Source organism: Condylura cristata, unplaced genomic scaffold, assembly GCF_000260355.1.
Source record: "Condylura cristata isolate star-nosed mole 26May11 unplaced genomic scaffold, ConCri1.0 scaffold00029, whole genome shotgun sequence".
Classification (NCBI taxonomy): Eukaryota; Metazoa; Chordata; class Mammalia; order Eulipotyphla; family Talpidae; genus Condylura; species Condylura cristata.
Window position 1 is genome coordinate 26,149,354 of NW_004567130.1, and position 12,333 is coordinate 26,161,686.

At 46.8% G+C, this 12,333-nt stretch overlaps 1 protein-coding gene across 1 annotated transcript in view; it reads left to right on the forward strand.

Annotated features, from left to right (window-relative positions):
* Nucleotides 1–4,168: 4,168 nt before the first annotated feature.
* The window catches only part of ACAD10 (acyl-CoA dehydrogenase family, member 10), a 29,956-nt gene continuing 21,791 nt past the window's right edge, over nucleotides 4,169–12,333 (forward strand). The window contains 5 exon segments of the mRNA XM_004691070.2: nucleotides 4,169–4,864; nucleotides 6,510–6,658; nucleotides 8,152–8,346; nucleotides 10,848–11,006; nucleotides 11,893–12,052. Of these exon segments, the coding sequence (XP_004691127.2) occupies nucleotides 4,510–4,864; nucleotides 6,510–6,658; nucleotides 8,152–8,346; nucleotides 10,848–11,006; nucleotides 11,893–12,052 (1,018 nt within the window). The 5' untranslated portion in view covers nucleotides 4,169–4,509.

The following is a 12,333-nucleotide window of genomic DNA, read 5'->3' on the forward strand; positions in this document are numbered from 1 at the left end:
GGCGGGCTGCGCGCGCAGCGCTGGACCGAGCTGGGGGTACCCCGCGCGCGCCCCGACGTCTCCGAGGCTGCCCGAGCCCCGGCCTCGGGGTGGGGCGCTTGGTGATTAAACAGAGAGGCACGGAGTGGACCTGGACCCCCAGTGCTGCGACCGGCAGCTTACTGGGACGCCACCCCGCTAAGGGCTGTGGCCGGGGCCACCCCGGGCTGTGGCCGGGGCCCCACGTGCAGCTGTCGGCTCGGCGCGGAGCCCTGCGAGCCGCCACTGACCGACGCGGGGCGAGTCCCAACCCCCGGACGCGGGTAGGGGCGTGCGCTGCACGTGCTCGGATGTGCCCACACGACACAGGTGCAATCACACCTGTGGCTGCTTCTTCGGAAATGTGTCGCCTGTGCATATTCTGATTTCTCAGCTTTGCCGCCATGCACACTGTGGGCCCGTAATTCTATGGCGAGGACGGATGAACGTCCTGTGCACCGGAAGGTGTTGTGCAGCGTCCCTTCTCGTAGAACTCCACCTGGCGATAACTAAGATTGTTGCACACACTGCCGAATGTCCCCTTGGGGCCCAAGTTTTCATCCTTTCCTGCCAGTTGTCAGTGGTATATGCAGGTGACATGAAACGTGTCAATTTTTATAATAAGTTACAGTAGTGGGCAACATTTAGTGGCATGCTAGGTACTAATTGCGTGCTCTGTATACTTTACCTCATGTAATACAACTTGATAAGACAAGTGCTATAATTATTCCTACTTACACAGCGGGTTTGGAGAGAGAGTAACGGCTCCAGGATCACACACTCAATAACAGCTCGATTTGAACCCAAGCAGTCTGATTCCAGAGCCACTCGAAGTCTGTTTATTAAGCCATCTCTTTAAAATACAACACACTGTGCGTATTTAGGAAAGTACAGTTTAGGTAGCAAATTACATTATCATGCTAGTCTCATTCTACAAGATTAGGGAGAAGACAAGTGTTTTTTACTATGAGGAAGGAAAATGCCAGTTGTAGAGAACTAGACTTGTTAGCTAGAGAGGAGCAAGTTGGGCATTGTAGTTCTTTGTGACTGTCAACTGCTAAATCTGTTTTCCCATTTTCTGATTCCTGTAGATTATCCAACCTTCCAATTCCTATTTTATGTTAAGCACTTGCTATGTGTCTATACGCTGGGCCTCAGGGGATACCGATATACAAAGAGGAATAAGATAGTCTTGCCTTAAGGACCTTAAAAATAGAGAGCAGATAGTCATAATAAAAACAGTTACCAGGAGGGCCCTCCCTGGTGGCACAACATGTTAAACACAGCACCACGAAGCTATCCATGGCCACTGCAGCACAAGTTCACTCCCCTGCCAGGGAGGTGGCCCACATGGTATGACAGAGCTCTCTTGGCCTGCCTGCTGCCCCCCTCAGCAATGTATTTCAGTATGTCCACCTGTTCTGCTCCCCACTTTTTTTTTCTAATAATATAAGTTATTTTTACATAATTTTGTACATTTTTTTTCCATCTCAATTGTAATCCCCGCGGGTTTCCCATCACCAAATCACGGGTGTGCCATCACCATAGTCCCGTGCACTTCCCTCCCCACCCCTCCCCCCGTTTTTGATCCCATTCCCCACTCCACCCCCGCAACATGTCTCTGGTATATGGTTGTTCATTATTCTTGTTATTTTCTCGCCTGGTCCATTATACTCCTGCTATGAGTGAAACCATCCGGTATTTTTCTTTCTCTTTCTGGCTTATCTCACTAAGCATGATCTTTTCCAGCTCCATCCAAGTTGCTGCAAAAGACATGTGTTTCCCTTTTTTGGTTGCTGAGTAATATTCCATTGTGTATATGTACATCTTTCTAATCCTGTCATCTACTTTTGGGCATTTGGGCTGCTTCCATGTTTTTCCAACTGTAAATAAAGCAGCAATAAACATGGGGGTTCTGCTCCCCACTTTGTCTCTGGTGAATCTCCTTACCCGCTGTGCCTCTGGCCTGTACCCCGTTCTACTATGCATAAATAAATAAATCTTTAAAAAAATAGTTACTGAGTGAGGGGGGCAGCAGCAATGGGAGAGAAAAGGAAAAAGTACAGGGCCAGACAAGATGTTTCTGGGAAAAGAAAGAAAAGCCTCTCCAGAGGAAGTGAAGCCAAGGCTTTGATATAAAAGTGATGTAAAGTTGGCCAGGCAGGTAAAGCAGGAGAGCGGTAAAAGGAATCACAGCACCCCGACCTCCCTGCCCCTGGAGTGCTGGGAAGTGACTAGAACAGAACCCTCATCTCTAGTTGGAAGGATAAACACACTAGTCACGGGAGCATTGCCCACTCGTCCATTAGAAGGAGTAAGTGGAGGACTGTGTCCCCAGTGGGGATCAAAGTCAGTCCTGCAGGCCCCAGAGACACTTCATCTCTGTTAATCCCTCAAGCAAAAAGTGTTGATGCTTTTAGGAGCCTATAAATACATTTCTCCTTCTATCATGAACTTTAAAACCTTGGCATAGGAACAAGTACAACTGAAAATGCAAATCAACCTCTAAATTTTAATTCAAAAATTCACTCCCCAATTCAGCAAATATTCAGTCACATAGGACCCATGTTCTATCATGTTGACGATTTATTGTTTAAGGACCTTCTCTTTAGATGCTCACATAGCTGATTGAATCCTTAAGGGATTCCTGAAGGGACTCCCTTACCTGAGTGCATAGAAAATATTTGGTTGGTCTTACCGACCTGCCTGGCTCCTCCCCTGATAGTAAACTTTTTTTAAAAAGATTTTTATGTGTGCATACAAGAACTCAGCTTAGGTTGGAGATTTAGGGGGTGAGAGGATTCACCACAACGAGTGGGGACAGAACAGGTGGATCTGCTGAAATACACTGCTGAGGGAGCATCCGGGAGACAGGAGAGGTCTGTTGCAACATGTGGGTCAGCTCCCTGGCTGGGGATTGACCCAATGCTGCAGTAGCTTGCCACAGTTGAGACTTTATACCCTGTGCCACCTTTATACCCTGTGAACTACAGAAATCACATTAAAAGGCTTCAAGATTTGCACAAGGAACTGACTAAAATAGAATTTGCTTTAATTTTCTATCCTCCCCCTCGCTCTTTATTTCAAGCCTGCAGAAATTGGCGGGCTAAAAATGAATTTCTCACGTACCTTTCACCTAACACTGACTGACCACTGTTTGTTTGTTTTTTTCTTTTTTATTTTACAAGTTTATTTTTACATCATTTTGTACATTTTTTTTCCATCTCAATTGTAATCCCCGCGGGTTTCCCATCACCAAGTCACCCGTGTGCCACCACCATAATCCCGTGCACTTCCCTCCCCACCCCTACCCCCCCCACCCCGTTTTTGATCCCATTCCCCACTCCACCCCCGCAACATGTCTCTGGTCTATGGTTGTTCATTATTTTTGTTATTTTCTCGCCTGGAACTGACCACTGTTTCTTATGCTTCTTTGTGGTGTGTGTATATCTTCTGAAAAAGAGGTAGCTTAGAAAGAGGCGATGGAGAGCAGCTTGGAGGCTGTCGCAGCCATCTGGAGGAGGAGGGAGATGGAGAGTGGCACATGAGTGCCAGGAGGAGGTGAGGACAGGCTGTCTTGGAATACAGGAGAGAGTCCTCATCTCTCTTTCCTGGTACCAGAGAGGTTTCATGAAGGAATGATGGGGAAGCTACAACTAAAGGACCTTTTGGAATTAGCCAGGTAACCAGTGCAGGGCAGCAATCCAGGCCAAACAGCGTAAGCAAGACCCTGGTAGGGGCAGAACCTGTGTTTGAAGAAACTGAATTTGCATGTCCAGATCACCCAGATTAAGGTGAAGAGAGAAAAGGAGTGGGGTGGGGTTGTTGGCTAAATCAGGGAGGCAGATACTAGAGACCTTGTCAGCCTAGTTAAGGAGCTGAGTTTATGTGGAGCCAATCGGAAGCTACTGAATTTTTTTCTTTAAGATTTATTTATTTTTGCATACAAGAACTGGGGTACAGGCCAGAGGTGCAGAGGGTGAAGAGGATTCACCAGAGACAGAGTGGGGAGCAGAACAAGCAGGTTAACTGAAAACACTGCTGAGGGGAGCAGCGGGTAAGACAAGAGGTCTGCTGAGCCCTGTGGACCACCTGGCTGGGGATTGAACTCATGCTACAGGCTAGTTTCATAGCGCTGGGCTTTAACCTGTTGTACCACCAGGGAGGGCCTGAAGCCATTGAAGATTTTAAATGGGTTAGAATGTGATCAAATTGGGAGTTAGAAAAGATTACACTGGTTGGAAAGTGAGGAAAGTTTTAGAAGGAGCTTTATGAATAGGCCGGGTTACCATGTAGGAGGCTGTGGCAATGATCTGTGGGCTAGATGCTTGCTAGAGAGAGGAGAGAAGGGGATGACATCCTCAGGGACTTGACTGCCCAGGGGGAGTTGAGGGGTCTGGGTGAGAAAGTCGGGGCAAGACCCACTTTTCTAACTGGAGCAGCTAGGTGAATGGATGGTGGAGCCTTTCAACGAAGAACTTAGAAAAAGGAATGATTGGGGAGGGCGATCACCCCAATTTCAGTTCTGGTTGTCCTCTCAAGTGGGTATCAGTTAGAAATAGCCAGCTGGCACCCCCAGAGCATCGGGATAGAGGTCTAGGTTGGAGGCAGCAAAGGCAAACTACCCTGTCTTTCTTCTCATGCAGCCTGGGCCCGGACATGTGGCTAAGGAGACTTTTTCAGCCCTCTCAGCTCCAGTGGGCATGGAGGGGAGCCTTCCTGAAGCACGCGCAGTACAGGCACCTGGGAACCCCTCGATGGACGCATTCTGGAGGCGGCCCCTACCGGGCGGTGATTTTTGATATGGGTGGGGTTCTCATTCCTTCTCCTGGCAGAGTGGCTGCAGGTGAGCTCTTCTTTCTGCTTTACTTTTGGAAAGGTGAGGGTGGGGGGGCTGAGGGGGTAGAGAAGAAGGGAGGATGTTAAGGGGAGAGGCTGTGGGCAGCAGCATATTCTGGGGGTAAAATTCTGGCTCTTGGACCTCCCTGGTGGTGCAAGGGGTTAAGTCTCAGCACTATGAAGCTATCGCAGCCACTGTGGCTCAAGTCCATGGCGCAGCAGACCTCTCCTCTCACCCCCTGCTCCCCTGAGCAGTGTTTTCAGTCATCCTGCCTGTTCTGCTCCCCACTCTGTCGCTGGTGAATCCTCTCATCCCCCTGCACCTCTGGACTGTACCCCAGTTCTTGTATGCATAGATAAATAAATCTTAAAAAAAAATTCTGGCTCTTGAGTCAAATTCCAAGCATCATCTTGGGCAAATTATTCTACTTCTGTGAGTCTTAGTTTCCTCATCCTTAAATCTGGGCTAAAAAATAGAAGCTACCTCTTGGGTTTTAGGGAGACTGAAATAGTGCGTAGAAAGCACTCTTTTCCCCTTCTCAAGTCAGTGATGAACTGTGGTTGTCGCCATCGCTGTTACGGGTACGATGTGGCTCTCTTTCCATAGCGCTGCTTATGACACTGGCATGCTGGAATGTTCCCTCTGGTCACTACTTCCTCCCTCTTGTTTTTGGGCCTGTGAGACCACAGCTTTCGTCTCCTCTCCTTGCTGTATCAGTCTGGCTCTAGTTTTACTTTTCCCCCTACTCAGTTCAACTGACTTTACTTCTATTAGTTTTGGTTTCAAGTGTTGGAAAAACCTACGATGACAGGATATTAGTGAGATGTGAAAATGATGTCAAATTTAAATTTCAAAATGAAACTTTGGGAGGGGACATAGCTATGCCCTTTCATTCATGGATTATGCATATCTGGCCCTTTCCAGAAACACTTTATTTAGGCTGTTATTTTACTACAAAATTACTTGACCAGATATTTAGAATACAGCCCAAGTACTTTAGCATTATATTCAGGGGGTGTAATATAATCAGATTATTTTTGTAAGTGTCATGTATTACTGTAGTTCCCTCCCCCCTTTTTGTGTATATTTATTGGTCACTAAAAGACAGAGTTTTCCCTTTCCGTGAATGGCTCATTTTTATTATTGATTGGCAAGAATGGCCTGTGCTGTCTTATATCACTTGAAAATATTTTCTCCCTTCCAGGCCTGCCACTTATTTTATTTATTAAGTTCTGCCGTACCAGAGTTTGCATTTTTAACGGCATCAGAGCCATCTGTGTTTTTCTCTGTGGCTTGAACTTTATAAGAAAGTCTCTTCCTCAAATTCATAAGGATGTTCTGTATTGTTTCCTGTTACAGAGTTGTAGTTTTCTGATTTGGGTTTTATCCTTTGGGGATTTATGCTTGTGATGGTGTAAAATCGGATTTGCGTTTTTCATACCATTATCGAATAGTTAATGCAAAAGTATAAAAAAATTCAAAGGCAAATATCTGTCTGTCCCTTCTACCCCTCCACACGTCCCCCCCCCCATACAAAGTAGTACCACCAGCCTTAGAGGTCTGAGGCTGGGACTTAGCATTTCCCAAATCTCTGTGAATTCCCAGCCATTTGTCAACGTGTCTCCCTTATCCTGTGTTTTGCTTCCTATAGAATGGGAGGCACAGAATGAAATCCCTTCTGGAACGATACTAAAAGCCTTGATTGCGGGTGGTGAAAATGGGCCCTGGATGAGGTTTATGAGAGCAGAGATAAGAACAGAAGATTTCTTACAAGAACTTGGGCGACATTGTTCTGAAGTGGTGAGTGACACGCACGCTGCTTTTTGCATAGAGCAGTAAGTGGGCCACGCAGCCCTTAAGCTGGTTAAACTGCAGATACACAATGACAACCCAGACACCCATTACAAGCGTCTCAGCTATTTCTTCCTTTCTCAGGTACACCACTTTAACCCCCCAGGTGAACGAGTAAGCACGGCCTTCACTAAGCTGCTCTACCAGACATGGACTGAAACAAGGGCTGCCTGTGTGACAACTTTGTTCAGAAAGCTGTTTAAAGCTTTCCTTTGTGTTGTGTATTGTTCTAAGCTCTTAGTTTCTATTAACTCATCAAACCTTCACAATAACCCTGCTAAAATATAGTCAATAAAGCTCTGTGGACAGATGGTGAAGATGGCCGTTGGATATACTCTATTAATCTACGTATTAACACTGACTGCACTAGGAGGCTAAAATGGCAAATGTCATCTGTATGTTGCCACCGACATGTTCACACCTTGAAGGCATTATGCTAAGTGGAGGACGCCTCAGGCTGTATGACTCCACTTATCTAAAGTGTCCAGAGCAGGCAAACCTACAGAAATAGAAAAGAAATGAGCTATTTTTTAGGACAGGAGAATGGGAACAGGGAGTATCTGCTGATGGCCATGGGGGCTCATTCTAAGCCCATGAAAATGTTCTAAGATTGTGGTGATAGCTGCACAATTTGGCGAACATATTAAAAACCCTTCACTTGCACTTTAAATGGGTGAGTTATGTGATAATGCAAGTTGTATATCAATAAAGCTGCGTATGTGTTTAAGGTAGTAAACTTGCTTTGCAGATTTTGAGACACGATAAGAGTTCTCAAAACCACACAGATTGAATTTAAAAGCAAAAAATTGAACAGAAACTGAAGCCGTAATGGTGATGCTGAGGAGTCCAGTGTCATTAAATGTCTCCTGGATCATTAAAAATTAAATTACATCTGCTTAATACAGTTTGAAAGTTTAATGCATCCTCTTCTGGGATTCTGATCCTTTTTAAAATTGACAACCCCTGAGTGAAAAAAAGAAGCCATTTAACTGGAATCTTGCTATAAATAGCTCTGCTCCCTAACCACTGTGACTCGAATTCTGAGTCATGTTTTCACAGCCTGTCGTAGGCCAAGTTCTTCAGGGTCGAGGGAGACTACCCTTTCAGGCCACAAACAGAAGCCCAGCCCTTTACAGTCAGTAGCAAGTGACCAACGCTAAGTGTCTCTGGGGACTCCCCAGTGGCCTAGGGATTAAGCCTGTCGCTGCGAAGGCCTGGCTTTGAGCCCCGGCCAGAGAGCTGACCCACAAGGCACAGCAGACCTCTCCTGTTTTGCCCACTGTCCCCCTTAGTCGTGTGTTTTTGCTCTCCACTCAATCTCTGGTGAATCTTCTCAACCCCGCCCCGGGCCAACTCCCCTGCACTTCTAGGCTACACCCTAGTTCTTCCATGCAAAAGGGAAATTGTTTCCTAACGGCCAGTGGTTGTTTCCCCTTTCTTAGTCTAAGATGTCCGTGCCCGTGGACTCCTTCTTCTCCTTGCTGACCAGTGAGCAAGTGGCAAAGCAGTTCCCAGTGATGACTGAAGCCATAACTCAAATTCGGGCCAAAGGCCTTCAGACTGCAGTCTTGAGCAATAATTTTTATCTTTCCAATGGGAAAAGCTTCTTGCCTCTGGACCGGAAACAGTTTGATGTGGTAAGCTGAAAGGGATCCAGAACAACCAAACAGGGGCTCTGTCCCTACTTGGGGATGGAACTTCAAATGCTGCCTTTTAGCAGATCTTGAGTAAATGGGTTTTGTTTGTTTGTTTGTTTATACATTTGACTAAATTAGGTGTCAAAGCAGTAGCTTGAAAAGAGGGCTTTTGAAATCTTACTGTCCTCACAGCAAGGTCAAACATTTATAGACCTTTATAGATTTGAAAGCTGTTTGAAGACTCAGTTTTGATGCCCTTCTGTTCTGGATTGAACGTTAACTGTCACATAACACAGGCGCTTCCGTCAGACCTTACTTAATGGATCCCTTGACCTTTTCTCTTCAAAGACCAACCTTGTTGCCTTTTATTTCCATGTCACTAATCCCTAAACCTGTCCAATAACAGTTGTGCAGAAGGGGACATGTCGAAATAGCTTGGTGCTAGACACACATGAATATTAAGCACTTGAGATGTGGCTGGTGCTTCTGAGGAACTGAATTTTATTTCATTTTCATGAATGGAACGTAAATAATCACCTGTGGATAATGGCTACTACCCGGCAGCAACATGCAGATCTCGCCAAGTACGTTGAGACTATACCGTGTCAAGAGGTGATTTTCTGTGCCGGGAGGCTACTTCCAAGAAAGATTCCCCAGTTTCCCAATGGAAAATAGATCATTGTCCCAGGATAGATGTGAATTATTGACAGATGACATGTGTAAGCCTCATTCAGCCAGAAAACAGACTCTTACAAGCAGTTACTGTGAGCAGACATGGGCGGGGCTTGAACGGACACCGTGTCGAATGGGGCAGGTCAGATCTCAGGGACTTAGCGGCTCCATGGTGGTGGCTGCTGTGTCAGCAGTGCAGTGGAGAGTTCTGCTGGGTAGTGCTGTTTGGGCACATAACTTCTAGCAGAACCGACAGGCAGAAATTCAGAGCACAAAGTGTTGGCAACTGACGTCACAGTCAATCTCCTCCCTCCTTGGAGCAAGACTGACAGAAATGGGCTCCGCTCCCCTCGCCAGGCCCTGCCTGACTCTGGTGTTGGTGTTTCGGGATTCAGGCCCTGAATCCTCTTTGGTGTTGCATGACATCGGTCATGCTTACCCAGAGAAGGAGACTTTGCCTCCAAGGAGACTTCTCTCCTGTAACAGTGCTTCAGTAAATAAGACTTCTAATTTAATCTGTATTTGAATACACTGACCTTGTTCCCAGAGTTCCGGACGTTCCAAGAAGGTAATAGAAACCTTGAGTGATCCAAGCTCTAGAACAGAAGGATAAAGCCAGCTTCTTATCAAACTGAACTCTAAAATTTTTTCACTTCCCAGAACACGGTCACCCGAGAGGTAATGTCTGCTGGTCAGAACTTGACCCTCTTGTTCTGGGTTCACTCGCCCACCCCCAATCTGTTTTCACAGTAGGTTAGCAGGAGACAACGATTGGTCCCTAAAGCAGCTGACTCCTCTGCCACCTCCATAGATGGGTTCTCAGAGGGGGGCTTCTTGCTCTTTAGCCCTTAGGAGACAGGGAAGAGGAGATGAGAGGTCCAGTTTATTTAGGACCTGTTCACCTGAAAGGGCAGTCCTCCTCCAACCTGAATTAATGTGAGTGTGGAGTGGAGAGGGGGGTCCTCGGGTTTGTCCTTGGTCTTGCGGAGAGCATGGGTCATTCCAGGAGAGGGTCAGGGGCTTGGGTCTAGTCCTCAGACAGACCAGGAAGTGTGACCAGAGGCACTAGGGCTGTCTCAGGTCCACGATATAGGAGGTTTAGCCCTATGGACCATGTGAGAGGACTTCCGGGAGGTGTCTGGATCAGCAATGACCTGACCCTGTGACAGCTTTGTCACGGTTCTCCTGAGGCCTCAGCAGCCCCCTGTTCCTGCTCGGATGAAGGGATAAAGCAGGACTATGAGGATACAGGAGGCGCTTAGCATGAAAGCAAGAGTACCCCTTTTTTGTCTTTGCCACTGATGGTCCCACTGGTATTGATCGTCTTGTGGAATTCACTTGTTAACCTCTGTTTAGTATAGACATTAAAGTCAGGTTTCTTTTCTAGCAGTAGAAGAGTGCTTTTTTTCCTGGAAAAATCGTGAAATACTTTCCAAGAAGCTGAAATGGACAGCTTTTCTTTTGCTTTGCATAGCCATAAGAGCTAATATTAGGGAAATGCTTTGTCCTTTGGGAACTCATTCATGTTTCACAGGCAGTAATATAAGTGAGATGGCCGAAGCCCATCCTGGCCTCGCTGTTTGCACAAGGTCACTCACTGTGTCTGAACCGGAACTTAGTTTCTGAGTTGTCCCCCAGCTTGTAACCCAGCATTTCCAAGTCATCCAACCTAATGAAGTGCTATCATTTTATGTCATAACACTCTTTAATGACTTGTTATAACACATATCGACTGTCCCCCACCTTTTTTTTACTGGGCCAGTGTGTATGTGGAAGCACCACTGCCTCCTTTTAGGGACTCTCGTGTCTCATTCCTGCCTTGTCTGCAGGTTGTGGAATCCTGTCTGGAAGGTGTCTGCAAGCCCGACCCTCGGATCTACAAGCTGTGCCTGGAGCGGCTTGGCTTGCAGCCCTCCGAGTCCATCTTTCTTGATGACCTTGGGCCCAATCTGAAAGCAGCTGCCAGCCTCGGTATTCACACCATTAAGGTAGCGTCCCCGTCCTTGGCAAAAGCACAAGCATTTCCGCGCATTCCTTTTACATTCATAGCTGTAGTTGCCTTCCTTTGCTGCCATAGTCTTTTTTATTAATGATGAGTCTGTGTCGCCAGCTGCTTTTGTTTTCTGTGGGAAGTGTGGCAGACAGGTACGGTAGTCTCCCTTCACTCACATTTTATTTTTCTTCCGTGACTTCAGTTACCCCTGGTCAACCATATTCCAAAAGTGTTTCCTATAATAGCATACCACATATCATAAGAGGTTCTTCTGTAACTAGTACTGTAGTATATTGTTAAAATGTTCTGTTTTATTAACTACTTTTGCTGATCTCTTATTGTTCCTAATTTATGACTCAAACTTCATCATGCATGTTTAGAAACACGTATGGTTTATGGTTTTCTGAGGTTTCAGGCATTCATTGGGGGTCTTGGAGTGTACCCTGTACACAAGGAGGTGGTGGCTATGACACGTAGGGTGGCAGTCAGGCTGACTAGCTACCAGCCACCCTGGGCGCATCGGTCATGGCTGCGAGGCACACGAGGCCACATGAGAGGGGGTGCCTGGCCAGCTCTCCGCGCTGGGGTTCATATCATAAAGCTGGCAGACCCAGCGGGGCAGAGCAGATGCGGCAGCACAGCACGCTGTGGGCGGATCCTGCACTCTGCCGCACTCTTCCCAGAACCAAAAAGTGTGATGTGGTTAGGAATTAAATGGGAAGAGCAAGCTCATGTGGCACCATCTTCATTTGCCGAGCATCCTGACCCCAAAGTCCTTAGTCGGAGAACAGATTTCTTGGCTGTTTGCCTCTTGGAACAGACAGGAGGAGAGGTTCAGGGCTGATCGGTGGTACATGTTCCCATGTTCTCTTTGAAAACAGGTTAACGACCCAGAGACTGCAGTCAAGGAATTAGAAGCCCTCTTGGGTTTTAGGTTGAAAATGGTTATTCCAAACACTCATGCTGTGAGAAAGACAATGGAAATTCCTAAAGATTCCTTGGAGAAGTACCTCAAAGACTTACTGGGCACACAGACCACAGGTATTTAAGCTTTTGTAGTTGGTGGCTCTTTCCAAGGCTGGAATTTCACTCTGGTTCTTATTTCCAGGCCCTCACAGAATGTGCTGGAGACAGAGAGGCCATGTAGGGGGGACAGCCGTTGGGCCCTGGCCCCTCGGAGTGCTACTTTCAGTTTTGCTTGGGGGAAAAGCATAACGTCCTTTTATATGAGCCCCCAAAAGTGTACCTGCCCCTCTCTGCCTTGAGGGTGTGGTGTGGCAGCCTTCCCTGCAAACACTGTCAAGGAGGAAGGGAGCTGGGGG